At 41.9% G+C, this 14,561-nt stretch overlaps 1 protein-coding gene across 3 annotated transcripts in view; it reads left to right on the top strand.

Moving 5' to 3' along the window:
• Nucleotides 1-14,561, top strand: part of NOL4 (nucleolar protein 4) — a 233,177-nt gene that overhangs the window by 179,230 nt on the left and 39,386 nt on the right. For all 3 annotated transcript variants that reach the window (XM_006766379.2, XM_006766378.2, XM_015565682.1), the window contains one exon: nt 6,589-6,702. In XM_006766379.2, the coding sequence (XP_006766442.1) occupies nt 6,589-6,702 (114 nt within the window). The remainder of the gene's footprint in view (nt 1-6,588; nt 6,703-14,561) is intronic.

Here is a 14,561-nt window from a genome sequence, read left to right as displayed (position 1 = left end):
AGAAAAAGAAAAAGGAACTCCCAGGCCAAGAAATTAATAAATTAATAGAAAACTCATAGCCAGAATTGTAAGCCCTTAATTTGATAGGGTAGTAGACTAGGAAGGGAGAAAAAGTGAGATCTGAATACCCTGTCAAGCGCAGGAGACATGGGTTTTGGTGTGGGACTGGCAGGAAATGAATGGAATACTGTATAGAAAGGTTGGGCCCTGGAAGGACTACTGCTCTATCAATGAGGAATTAAAATGTCTCCTTACAACTTTAAGAAATAAAATAGGCATTGTAAGCATTGAGATTAAAATCTTACCGAGTGGGTTAAGTAGAAGGTAAGATTCAGCCAAAGAGAAAATCCATAAACACAAAAAACTATGGGAATGACAGAAAAAGAGAAGGGAAATATGAAAAAAATGTAAGCTAAAGAATAGAATGATGAAGACATAGATGATTGGCATTCCAGAGGAGAACTTGGAATAAGGACCTCATTCAAACAGATGAGGACAAGGCTTTTTGGAACTGAGTAGTGAGGAGACCATTGAATCCTAAGATCAAAGAAGAAGACCGGTGCTGAATAGTATAAATAAAAAAAACCCCATACCCACGGATATCACAGTAGAAGTCGTAGCCCGATGGCATTCCTTTATTTTTTAAAAATATTTTTATTGATTTCAGAGAGGAAAGGAGAGGAAGAGAGAGAGATAGAAACATCAACGATAAGAGAGAATCACTGATCAGTTGCCCCTTTCATGCCCTCCACTGGCATGTGCCCTTGACCAGAATCGAACCTGGGACCCTTCAGTCCACAGGCTGATGCTCTATCCACTGAGCCAATCCAGCTAGGGCCCGTGGCATTCTTAAAATGTCAACAGGAAGAAACAAGATATGATCTAAAATAGGACAGAATGAACACACATCTTGTCCTCAAAAACAGATGTCAGAGCCAATCTTAAAAGTCCTAAGAAAGTGTCTTCAACATTTGTAGAGAAACCACTTTTAACCTCCAAATCGATGCAGCTAAAGCCACTTCCAGAGACAGAGGAGATGCTGCTGCGACTGAGGTTCCCACACTCGGGCCGTCTCCGGGCAATCTGGAAGTCCTCCGAGGAGAAGGAAACTGACCCCAGAAGGAAACAGTGGAAATGTGCAGAAATGGTGGGGAAATCGGAAGAAAAACACCTCGATTTTATATCAATGGATTTGAGTTTTTATCTGTGCTTCACCAGTTGTTACTTAAGGACCTTATCAACCTGGGTTTTCGTTTATTTCTGGAAAAATGGAAATAAATGGCACTGATACATGAAACCAGCCGCACTTGAAATAACAATGTGAACACAGTACGTGGTGCCTGAGGAACGTGATAAAATGCAGCTTAATCTGAAATGTCATTCCACGGTTCCCTTTACTGGGAAACCCTCCCTGCCTTAATCTGTGGAACTGCTTGGAGAACTGAATCAATTATGTCCTTATCTACTTAACCCTCCCTTCTGGCTAAGAACAGCCTGTATCTCTCTCTCTTCTGTGTGCAGATTTTACTTGTGATACCTCCTCTGTAGCTTTATCTTATCCTGTCTTATATCACTGTGCCTTATACATGGGCCTTCGCTCCCTCCCACGGAGTTGTATTTCTCGAGTATTATGCTGCTTAGTTTGTGCGTATCTGTATCGCCCACAATGTCGTGTACAGTGCAATTAGTTGCTCAAGAACGCTGCTCAATACATGTTCAGTTCAATTGAATTAAAATGATGGAATGAAAGATGAGTGAGTGAATGGATATTTACTAATGTGTTACTTTGTGGTAGAAATTAGTTGGGAGATAAGCTAATTTTTATTGTCTACTATGTGTTTCACAGTATTCTGCAATCGGCATTTGAATTTAAAAGCTACCACTGACTGAAAATCTAGCCTAACATATTTTAAATCTTTAGGGAGATTTTTCCACTAAACAAGACAATTATATAACATTTAATTTTTATAATATTTAATTTTTACTCTTTTTAATTCTTGAAACACTATTTTAAACATTTTCATCTACTTGTCAATTATTGTGACTAGGTAGTGACATTAAATGTATAAATAGATATTTGTATAGTTTTAGGTTTCACATGTAAACTGTTAGGGTGAAGATGCTGTGATCCACAATAATCATAAGTGTATATAGTCACTTTTTTCAGAATTAAAAGATGCTTCCTTGTGGAGATTTAGATACATGGTCACTTATTTAAAAGTGAAAATATCATTTTGGTTGATAATTTCAGTTATCTTATTTTGCTCAGAAGTATTTTCATATAACATTAAACTGGACTTCTAAGTATCAACTCTAACACTATCTATATGTATAAAAGCCTAAGTGACCATTATGACCGAATGACCAGAATGACAGGAATGACCGGTTGACCAGTCACTATGATGCGCACTGACCACAGGGGGCAGACGCCCAATGCAGGAGCTGCCCCATGGTAGTGCGCTCCTGTAGCCAACTTCCTATGGCCCCTCCCCAGAGCTGGCCCAGCCCCAATGGGCCTCGATTGGTGGGGGGGGCGGCCGTCCAACCTCCCGCAGCCCCTCCCCCTGGCCAGCCAACCTCTTGCAGTCCCTCCCCCTAGCTGGTCTGGCCTCGATGAGTCCCGATTGCTGTCCAGACTAAGGGACCCCACCTGTGCACAAATTCGTGCACTGGGCCTCTAGTATAAGTATATAAGTATATGTAGGTACCAACTGCTATTCCCCATGCATTTGTGAAAGATCATTATTAATGGTCAATAATGTTTTAAAATTAAGGCCAAAGCATAGAGCATCACTTCATAGAAAAATATGTATAATCAAACCCTCAATGAAGATTAATTAGCATGTTTGTTACAAACACGTTTTCAAGCTCCTTTGAATTAGTCAAGAGAATTTTCTAGAGAAACTGGAGAAAGTCTAATGGTTCACATACAGCTGGGTCCAAGTGCTCAAATGCCAGGGGTTTGATGCTCCCCCATTTCTTATCTATGCTTCTTTGTGCAATGCTTGACATCTCAGGTGGTCCTTGCTACCTGCTGGGAAATGTTGCATTAGCAGATCTTAACCTCTGTTCTTAAAACTCATAATCTAAGAGCAGTCTCCCAGCTTCAGGTCCTGGTTCCCATGAAAGGACTTGGATTGGCCCTTTTTGGATCATAAGTCCATCTCTTGGGTTAGTCACTGGGAATACAGTGATGAGCTCCATGATTGTCTAATCCTAAATCATGTGGCCAAGGTCAGGCCAATGAGACACTTTGCTTACTATTTCCACCAAAACTATACAGGATGAGGTTGGGACAGTCGACCTGCTGTTTTAGCCCACATTCACCATCCTTACCTGAAATATTGGATTATCTCAGGTTCCGAATTCAGAACTTTTCAGATTTTGGAAACATGATAGAGTATAGATTCTGATTATTGGATAACAGCAAGAATCTGGGAAAACATCCTATATACAAATTTATTATTTCTGCCACAAAACATATGACTATGCCCAGAAAGTAGGAAAAAGAAGGATTGTAGGTATTCTCATGTCATTTTTATGCCAATTGAGTTTGCCCCAAGTTTTTAAAAATCTTTGTTTGTACAATATTAGGATTTCGGGCTTGCCAGTAAAAGGTTGAGAGTCTACACTACACATACTTGGTTGGAGTGTGTCATACCCTGCGTGCTAGGCACCATGTTAGCTTGTACAGTAAAGTCTATGATGGCAGAGACAGCTGTGTTTGTCTCCATGTCTGTGGACTTGGCATAGCTCCTGACATGTAGGACGTAGTCATTAAATATGCTTGTTGAATAAGTAAGTGAGGCTATCAGTGCTTTCTGTGTACATTCATGGAAGTAATGCTAACACTGCTCCATGACACAGAGGTTATTTTTTCTTTTCAGAACTTACTGAACGAACCTCAGTTTTGCCCTTTATTAAAAGGGAGATAATGATACTTGGCAAGATGAGTGAAGCTCAAAGAGATTAAATAGCAAATTGGTCAGACAGATTGCAATTAGTTGATTACAGAGTAATAGCCACGTCCATCTGACTTTGTTGCTGAACTGTTAGGTTATTCCACTGATGTCTACAAATGCTGCTACCTAGTTAGTTAACCAAAGGGTCCCTTAGGAGCTAGAACATTCTGTTCTGCCTATAACAGTTATGCATTTAGGTATCGAGATACCATTTAGGAGAGATAGGGTATGCATATCGTCCAAGCTACCGAATTCTTAAATTACATATTTTTATAAGATATCAAGATCAGAAGAAACAGTCTTTATTTCGGCCCTCCCTAAACTCTGACTCGTGGATAATTTGCTTTAATTATTTTGAAGGAGCTCATTCTACTTATCATCTTGGGTAGATGTCACTGCTGCCCTCAATCTGGCCTTATCTAATACGTGATGAAGCTATACTTCAACATTAGAGCCTAGACACATTAATAAATTAACCCACGAACAGAATCTTACATTTTTTTTAATTTCTTTGTACATTTTTATAATTTTAAAAACCCTAAAGCATCTCACATGTACAGCAGAAGTTCAGAGGACGCTAACATTGTTTAGAGCAAAAACTGGAATAGTTTGTTGGTGCGGTGGTAAGAATTACACACACATATCAGGAAAGACTCATTTACATTGTGCCAACAGCAATCACATCGTAAGTCCCCAATTAAAATGTGATTTTTTTTTTTTAACTCCAAAAGCTCCATGTGACTGTGTAGCCATCTGTTTAATGTAACAGCCGCCATTGCTTTGGGCAGAGATAATTATTAGGATGAGGACAGTGCTGGGGAAAGATCACATCTCAGTTGAAAATGACAGTTAATTAAGAGGTAATTAGGGAGGGGTGCTTAGCATTCTATTATATCCTGGGAAAGAAATCGGTATCCAGTCTTATCAATCTAGGTATAAGTCATGTAGTGTATAAGACTATACATTTTGAATCATTATTTTAAAATCTAATATGTACATTAAAATATGTATTAATAGCATATTTACTGAACTATATTCAATCATGGGAAGTATTGTTTTCATAAATTATTTTTTGAATTGTTTGCATTTGTTTTGGGGTGGTGGGTGTTTTTTTTTCTTTTTGTCAAAATATTTTTTATCTCAAGTTACTACATGGAAGTTTTGTGTCATCTGGCTCCCCTTCCTGCTGTGAGGGCATCTTCAGCCCTCATCTCTGGAGGAATCCATGACCACAGCCCTGCAGCACACAGATTCCCCTGAGGAGAGCCTGTTAAAGCACTGTGGCCTGAAGTTAGCCGTTCTAGGATATTGTCTGAGACATACAACCCATGGTTCAATTCGCTGAAGCACTTCTGACATGCCAGAGGGAGCGAAATGAATCAAGTAGCATAAAGCTGTGCCCAGATTCATTCATTTACCAGAGAAGAAAAAAAGAAAAAGGAAAAAAGGCCAGGTCCCTGTGGGTTCAGAGGCTTCTAATAAAAGCATCCATACAGATTTTAGTGTGAGGCTTTGAAGACCCTAATGTACATCACTGTACATTCTAGATTCCCAAAGGATCTTTTATTTTTTAATTTCATATTTATCTCATCTGGTTTAATTTTCATGTTATTTCTTATCTTTCATTTGCTTATCATCATTTAAAAAAACCGTTCAGTGTCATTAAGGACTTCATCTTTCAGTTAGATGATTTTGTATGTAATTATTGGAAAAAAGATGAAAAACTTCCTTGATTATCACAAATGATAAGAGTTGAAAACAACTGGTAATTAGGAGCTTGGTTTGGGGGGTTAATTTCTATGTGGGCTACATAGAAGATGGATGTTCCTGTTAAATTGATATTCACTCACATTTTAGAAATAAAACATGCAGGCAGGAATACATCTCACATCTAAAACATCACATTTTTGTTGTATCAGAATTGTTTTGGTACTGCTTTTTAGTTTGTATGTAAGCTGAACTCCTTTTTAAAGGTTTTAATCATATCAATGGTCCCAACTTAGACTGTAAGTCTTCATAAATATTTCACGTTGATGTTGTTGGACATGGTTTGAGTGTCTGTCAGGTTTCCCAGCTCTGTTTCAGCCCTGCCCCTTGTTGTTTGGCTGTGTCATACGTCATGAAAGAACTGAAGGACTTGTCTTACTTGCTAAGCCCAGTCAGCACTCTTCACCGCCTCTCAGACTCCAGCTTCACGGCCTAGACCAGTGGTCGGCAAACTGCGGCTCGCCAGCCACATGCGGCTCTTTGGCCCCTTGAGTGTGGCCACCAAGTTTCAATCACACTGGTATTTTGTGGAAGAGCCACAGTCAAGGGCCCGCAGCTCGCCGATTTTGTGGAAGAGCCACACTCAAGGGCCCGCAGCTCGCCCACCACTGGCGGAGACTGAGTCCTCGCCACAGTGGAGTTCTGGGAATGAATGATGGGTCTGTGCCACACCCAGAGCCTTACCTCTAACTAGCATTCATTTTCCATCTTTGCAATTTCCATTTCCTCTTTTATTTACATAAGTTGGAGTAAATGGATGCTCCTGCACGTCCCGTGAGCTCTTCTGACCCGAGCGTGGGCCTCTGGATGATACTGTTAATAATTTGTTCACGTTTTCTCTCTCTCTCTTCTTTTGTAGTCGCGACCTATCCCTTCCCACCTTACCTCAGCAGTTGCAGAGAGCATCCTGGCCTCGGCCTGTGAGAGCGAGAGCAGAAATGCTGCCAAGAGGATGCGCCTGGAGAAGCAGCAGGTACTGCGCCACGTGGGGCCGGGGCACCCAGCCACGTGCGGCTCGGTGAGCCTCCTGTGCGAGCTGAGTGGGTGGATTTTGAGGTTCACAAAGACAGGGCTTTTGTGTCTTTCTGATAAGAGTTTAAACTTGACATTGAAGGTTCGTGAGCGCCATGGAGACCTAACAAGCCAGATGTTCTGTGGTGGAAACCGGACAGTTGTAAATGGATGGGTTACAATTCTGTATGGCATTCTCTCTGAAGGCTGTTTGGTCAAGTCATGGGTCCTAAGTGATCACTTACAATCCTGTCAGTGTTCCTGGTTGGTTGTGCTAAGGACCTGGTTGTGTTCATTCTTCATGAGCATCAACCTGTCTTGTCATTCCTGTGGCCCAGCTGCAAAGTGGCAGCATGTGGCGCTGGGGGTGGCAAGAGCACAACATGATGGGGCCGATGGGAAGTCCATAGCGTGGGAACATGACATAATGGGAGTCCATATCCCCGGCTCACTCCCTCATTCGCGAATCATTCACTACGTGCCGTCAAGTGTCCACTCCTGTGTCTCTTTCTTCAGGGAGGATGTCCAGGGCTGTGGTGTGAGTGTTTTGCTCATTGTTCCCTGGGGTTTCACTCAGTTTCTCCCTTGCTTTATCTACATCTTTCTGTCTCCCCTTCTTGTGTCTGGTATGTCTTTCTTTGTTTTATTTTTCTCTCTAGCCCTCTTCCTTAATTATCCATAATACAAAATTAAATTATAGCATAGAATTTAAATATTGCCCATAATGTAAGTATTGCACATAGAAGTGTGCTGTATTCTTACTTTTAAATTATTTTTACAACAAATGACGGCGTGCTTCATAGTTTTAATTGATATTGGGATGGGAAGATTAAATTGTGAATCCAATTTTGTTTTTCCTTTGAGCCAATGAAAGTAGAAAAATAAATGTTTTTCTATTCCAGGCTTAAATATTGAAAAGTGTTTCAGAATGGCATTATTTTAAATTCAATATGCCTGTTATTAATATGGTGTGTGTTAATAATTTTAAACAATGCAAAAGATGAAGCCTGTAGTTAAATAAAAAATAGTATTGGCTTCAGATAAAATTTATATATGAAAAAACTAACTTTGAATTTGCTAATAATTCTTTGCTAAGTGTTTATTCACATATTCATGTTCTCAGTTGTGACTTTTATCATTATTATAATTCTAAACTTTATATTAAAATGAGTTATAGTACTATAAATGGTGGGGCAAAAGTAGGCTTACAGTGGTGAGTATGCAAAATAGAGTTTATTCTTGTATTATTATTTATTAATTATTGTATTATTTTCATATGAACAATGGTAGGCCTACTTTTGCCCGACCCTACCACCTTGTGTAGTGACTGAGATTACACATTTTGGCGTTAAATACATCTGGTTTTGAGTCTCAGCTGTACTCTTACTAATTGCGTAACTTTCAGAAAACTATTTCAGTTCTCTCTACCTCTATTTCTTCATATGCAAGATAAAAAGAATAGCAGTATTAGCCCTACAGGGTTGTTATGAGAACTCTAAATGACAGATTTATGTTATGTACTTAGCATTTTGCTGGGCTCATAGGAAGTATCAATGAATCAGCCTAGAAAAAATGATTTTGACTGATGTTCTAGCTTTTCTGTTGCATCGATATAAGTAAAACTAAAAAAAGCATTATTTGTACTATCTCTTTCATAAATAGACCGAGTTTTAAAATCAGACTCGGTCTATTTGAGAGATTATAATTCTAGATATTTCAATGGCAGGATTCTGGGATTCAGTGGGCTCTCCTGGTTATCGTCTTGCCATATAGTCATTTAGTCTACACTCTAGAATATTCCTGCATTGTGCCAGTCATATGTAGAGTTGTTATGACTGATTCATGTTAAGTATTACCTATGACATCATTCTGTAATATCCCCCAAAGCTGTTCATCCCCCACTGTGTGGTCAACTACTTGACCACTGTTGGCCTAATCTTGAGGATTTAAGAAGGCAGTGCATGTGAAAGCACAGTATGTTCCATAAGTTTAAAGATGTATGATATCCACCATTTGCTTGAGTACCTCAAGGGGTGGGGAAATCCCACCCCCAGCACTAAAGGCCTGCTTGTTACTGAAGCACACGTGCTGTTGGCAGACAGCTGGAGTCATTCCCATGGTCTTTCACTGGGCTCAGGTTTGCTTCCTGGAGCTTCTACCCATTGAAGAAAAACTGCTCACAGTCATGAGTGTGACTTCTTACTACTGTCCCGGGAGTAGGGGCGAGAATGGGTGGGGACGAGTTGGCCTTCACCCTTCTTCCCATATGAGCCCTTCCCCTCCGTCCTCAGACACCGTGCTCTTTTATGGCCAGACTCTGTCACCTGGGAAGGCGGGATGTCTAGTGTCACCCCCATAGCCATGCTCTTTCTAGGCCCTGCGAGGGCTCAGTGTAGGATTCATGAGAAATACAGAAGGAATGACAAAAAAAATACATCTTAGGATTTGTTAGAAATCTGATAGGCACTTTACGGACGTTTCTCTCATTTAGCATTTTCAACAACCCCATGAGAGCAGGCATTGTTATTCTCATTTACAGAGGAGGGAACTGAGGCAGAGAAGTGGGGCGGTTCGTAAAAGGTTGCTCAGCTGCATGAGCAAGTCCGGGTATAAGTTCATGGCGTGAGGCTGACACTTGCCATCTCTCCGCGACCCTGTCCCTTCGTGTTGTGTTCATCGAGGGAAAACCCATGTTCAGGAACCAGCTCTTCAGTCTCGTCCCATCTGTGCCTCTGCTCAGTGTTGTTGGCAGTGCGGCTTCTGTTAGAAAACTCTCTGCTTTATTCACAGAGACGTTTCCTTCTTCGTAGCAACAGGCCTCCCCAGCGAGCAGAGTTACTCCGAGATGATGTTTCTGTCTCCATATGCGCTTGACCGAGGTTCCCACCTTCCTGAAATGCTTCGCATCCTCACAGAAACTGGCCATGCACTGAGAGTGCTGCTTCCTGAGGGAGTCTTACTTTAAAATGTCTGCACTACTTCTCACTGTGAATTCTGCAGATCTCACTGGACATGCCACACAGAGGCTGCTGCTGGGGATTCTGCACTTCCCAGCACAGCATGGCAGTGGGGCATCCTCTCCCGATGGGACCCAAACCCTCTCTTTGCACAGGTAGAAGCAGGCAGAGTTCTTGAGGGCTGGCAAGGAGATCATCTTTGGCCGTGAGCATTCTTAACCCAACTCACGATTCTTGGACTTTGCCGGTGACTCAGATTCGTCACTGACCCCCTGTCTTTCTGTAGGTACTTGAGTGTCTAAAACCCGCGGGCCTTAGTTTGAGGACCCCTGGTCTAAAACCCGGACAGTTAAACCTGGGTTCTATTGAGCCGCATCACTGTCCCTCAGACCATTGGAGGGCCAGACTAGTTTAAAAAAACACGATGAACAAATTCCTATGCACATTGCACATATCTTATTTTGAAGTAAAAAAACAAAACGGGAACAAACACAATATTTGTATTTGCATGTGGCCCACGGGTCTTAGTTTGAGGACCCCTGGTCTAAAACCTGGACAGTTAAACCTGGGTTCTATTGAGCCGCACGCCTGCCTGCTGGCCACCCGTGGTGAGCCTCAGGTGGGGCTGTCAGTGTGCATGCCCTTCTGAGTTTGTGAAGCTTGATGAATCAGGTGCATTTTATAAAATTTGATGAGAGGTGCTGTGGACGGGTGAAGCGCCTTTCCTGCAAGCCCACGTCGGCCAGGATCCGGAAGAGGCGGGTTACCATGTAGCCTCGGCCCTGCAGCAGGACCTATGACACGCGTGTCAGAGGTGACATGCGAACTCATTTTTTTTGGTTGGTTTTTCTTGGTTAAATGGCATTTAAATATATAAAACAAATATAAAAAATATAAGTCTTTGTTTTTCTATGGTTGCAAATATCAAAAAATTTCTATATCTGACACGGCACCAGAGTTAAGTTAGGGTTTTTCAAAATGCTGACACGCTGAGCTCAAAAGGTTCGCCATCACTGAACTAGAACATACCAGCCTGGCCAACAGTTTCCCTCCTTTATGGACAGGACTCTGAATCTGGAAACTTCATTTCTTTTGGGTGACATGTATGGGTTTGGGGGAGAAAGTAGGAACCAGCCTCAATTTCTGATTTTTTTTGCCTTGCTGTTGCTCATTTGTATTCTGGCTTCACTGAGAATTCTCTCACATTTTTATAGAGATTATTTTTTTAAGACTTTGGGCACATCTTTAGCTTAGGGTGTGATTAATTTCAATTTTATAAATGTCAGTACGTGAGTAGGTGGTTTGAATTCAGACAGAGAAATTCAACATGTCATGTTGATACACTTCCCAGTGCCAAAGTCAGGGGAACATATGGTTTCCTAGGTTCTCCACGAAGACAGCATTTTCATTGATATCACTTGTTTTACAACCACTTACTTTTAGGCTTAGCGGATAAATGAAGAATCTGACATATTTGGTTTATGCCAATATATTCCTTTTTTATAATTTGTTTTCTCATAATCTGTTCATTCCTTGCCCTGTCTCTTCTCTTTAACCACGTTAAAACCCATTAGTTACTCTGGAAAAAATAATGTTTTATGTATTGGGGAAATTTAGTCATAGTCACAAAGTTTTTATAAAATTAGCTAATGTAATAGCCAGGCAAATAGAACTGTGCTTCCTGAAGAGACTGGTGTTTGGCACGGTTCATGGGGGACCAGCGGCCACGGGACACACATGCTCTTCTGTTACCCAGCACTTAGGAATGAGAGCAGGGCTTCCGGAGAGCTGGTATTCCAGGCAGCTGAGGACTGCCGCCTTTCTTTTTCTTTATTGATTAAGGCATTACATATGGGTCCTTCTCCCCCCAATATCCCCCCTCCACTCATGCCCTCACCCCCTGGTGTCTGTGTCCATTGACTGCCGCCTTTTAAAATGCTTTTGTGATCAGAGTGACGGGGTGTCCTCTCCACACTGGGTTCTCGGAGTGGGGTCCTTAGGCTAGCTCCGGAAAAGGACCTATCTGAGACTCGCAAAGGGGGCTGCGTGATCTCATTTGTGTGGAAGTGCATCCCTGGGTTCCCCAAGTCCCCTTCCCGGCATGGGAGTGCTGCTGGGTCTCAGCAGAGCTAGAGGCAAAGCCAGGGTCCAGAGCTTCCGTTGGTGCTGGCGCCGGGTCCAGTTCCGCATCAGGCTGGCTGCAGCCCACCAGTCCACTGGGTTGGGGTGAAGGCAGGAGAGCACGCCCCATGCAATAGCCCAGGAGCATGAGAGGAACCAAAAGCACAAGAGCTTAAGAGCGCAGATTCCTTTTAGGGATTAAATGTCCCCAATTTCATGCCCTTATGGTGGCCACGCCCATCCTGGCCAATGACCTGTTCCCAGGTGTGACTGGCAGCCAAGGAGCTTCCAGATGTCACCCCAACTTTACTGGGCCTGCGTCTGTTGTCCTCCCTGTCCAATCCCTTCCCCCGCAATCCCGGGGGAATAGACTGGTAGCTCCCTGGGGAGGGTAAGGCCTTAGCTTCCTGGTGAAGCTGCCCCAGTAACATGCCTGTAACATCTGGCCTTCCCTTTGCGTCTTTCCTGTTGTTTATAACGAGGTTAAATATAACGGCATCGATTTCGCTTTCATTTTTAGTGGAACTCTTTCTAAAATATCGGTGCATCTTTATAACAAAACGCTTCTGACCATAAGTTTCAATGATGGGTTTATCTGTTTGTTAACTTTTACTCAAGACTGTGCAGTCTGGCATCTGAGCGGCAGCCCTAGGCCTGGGTATAAATTTTATTTTATATAAGGACAGGTGCCCGGACCGGTGGTCTTACAGAGTCCGTGCGGGAGCGAATCCCCAGGAGTCAGCTTGCTCTCTTGGTGACTTGCCTCTTTTCCCTGATGTCGAAGGGCGCCTGACATTCTGATTCGCTTGCCAGCAATGTTGACCTTTTCCGATCAATTTTGCCGAAATGGCTCAATCTCCCAAGTTCCTCACCTTCACGAAGATGCCCCATCGTGTTTTCTTTGCCTTGTCAACAATATGTTTTCTAAATTTTCCTTTTGCTTCAGCCCCGTGGTTTTAAGATGAATATAGGACAGCCTGTACTTGTTTTTATTTGCACCCTGCTCATCGGGTGTAAGGAAAAGGCTCTGGCTGCTTTAGGAGTTTATGCAGAGCAGTTTTCTAAGAGTCCTTACCTGCTCTCTCTCTCTGACACTTAGTAGATCGAACACCAAGCCACACTCATCTGTCCCCTTTTCACGTTTGCCGAGAATAATAAGCAGGATCGGGACAGTACTATAACTTATGCAGTTACATGAGAAGTCCAGTAAGATTTCCTACCTTCAGAGCCGACTTCTCATGAAACACTTCTCTGGTAACACCCGGCTCTTTGTGGCTGTTGGTTTGGGTGTTCGTTTTATTTAGGAAACATACAGTGCGTTCTGGCCCTGACGCTCAGGACACTCGGCACCCCAGCACGTGGCAGGCACAGGCACTTTTTTCATCCCTGGGGTTTGTGTGTGGCCTCCTGTTCCCAAATCCTCTAGAAAAGCTATGAGGCTTAAGGCTTGGTGCTGGAAGGAGGGCAGTGAGCCGAAGTTCAAAAGAGGTCAGAACTGTGACTATAAACTTAATAAAATAGGTGGATGCAAGAGAGAAGTTTATCAAAATCCCAGAGGCCTTAAGATTTCCATCAAACGCAGTAGTTAAAGCTCTTTACCAGTGTCTTTTCCATTGGTTATTACTCTGTCTCTGCTACATAACTGCTTTCTGGTGGGGGGACCTGAGGCCTGTGAGGAGGGGAGCCTGGGAAACAGTGTGGGGGTGTCCTAGACATACACGTGGGCATCCACACAATGTCGCTGCACTTGGAGATTACTAATGCACAGCTTTTCAGAAGAGCCTCCTTTTGCACATGATTAAATTAACATTTTTACAACTGGAAGATATTAGATTCATTTTTAAAAATTAGAGCTACCTAGGACCTTATACACCACTTAATTGAATAAATTTATTTTATATAAGAAACAGGCCTTGACAAGTATTATTTTTTCAGTTTATATTCTCCTTCTTTCTTCCTTCTTCTGTGATTTTTCCATATTTCATTAGAAACAGAATTTCTCTTAAAAAAAAAAAAAGACCAATACAGTACAAAGAATTTAGCTACCTTTTGACTTCAGGGTAATGTTCTGAGTAATGAAACTCAGAATGCTTCATAAATTGCAAATCATATGCCATCAGATATTCGAACATGCAAGGGTTTGAATCCTCTTTGAAATGCAGAACCCAGGAGGTCACATGATTCCATTGCATTTTTCTATCAGTTGTTATAGCCGATGAAGCAAATTAGAGAAGGCCAATGAAGCTGTCATACTTCTAGGGAACTTCCCAGGTATCCATGTGTATTCTTTAATCCTTTATGTAGGATTCTGCAATTGAGGTAGTTTTAAAAATTACAGAATCCTTTCTATACTTTTTTTGACATTAAATTAGTTTATTGAGCTATTAGTTTGTTAGTTATTTGATCATTTTATATTCTAAGAACAAAGTTTGTTGAAACCATTTCAAATACCCTGATTCAATTTTAAATTCCAACCTCTTCATTACTTAAAGTGTCAGCTCAACCATATTTTGGAAATAAGTCAGCGTATGTATAGGAAGCATACATATATCACTGCACTATTGTAGGTGTATTATCTTGTATGTTAATGTTGACCTCCCGTAAATTTTCTCACGTACCATATTTGCCGGCGTATAAGACGACTGGGCGTATAAGACGACCCCCTAACATTTCCACTCAAAATACAGAGTTTGTTATATACTCGCCGTATAAGACTACCCCCTCTTCCGCACACCTTCCACAC

The sequence above is a fragment of the Myotis davidii genome, unplaced genomic scaffold, assembly GCF_000327345.1.
Source record: "Myotis davidii unplaced genomic scaffold, ASM32734v1 scaffold520, whole genome shotgun sequence".
NCBI classification, from domain to species: domain Eukaryota; kingdom Metazoa; phylum Chordata; class Mammalia; order Chiroptera; family Vespertilionidae; genus Myotis; species Myotis davidii.
Note: the sequence above shows the minus strand (reverse complement) of the source record. Positions and strands in the feature narration are given on the sequence as shown.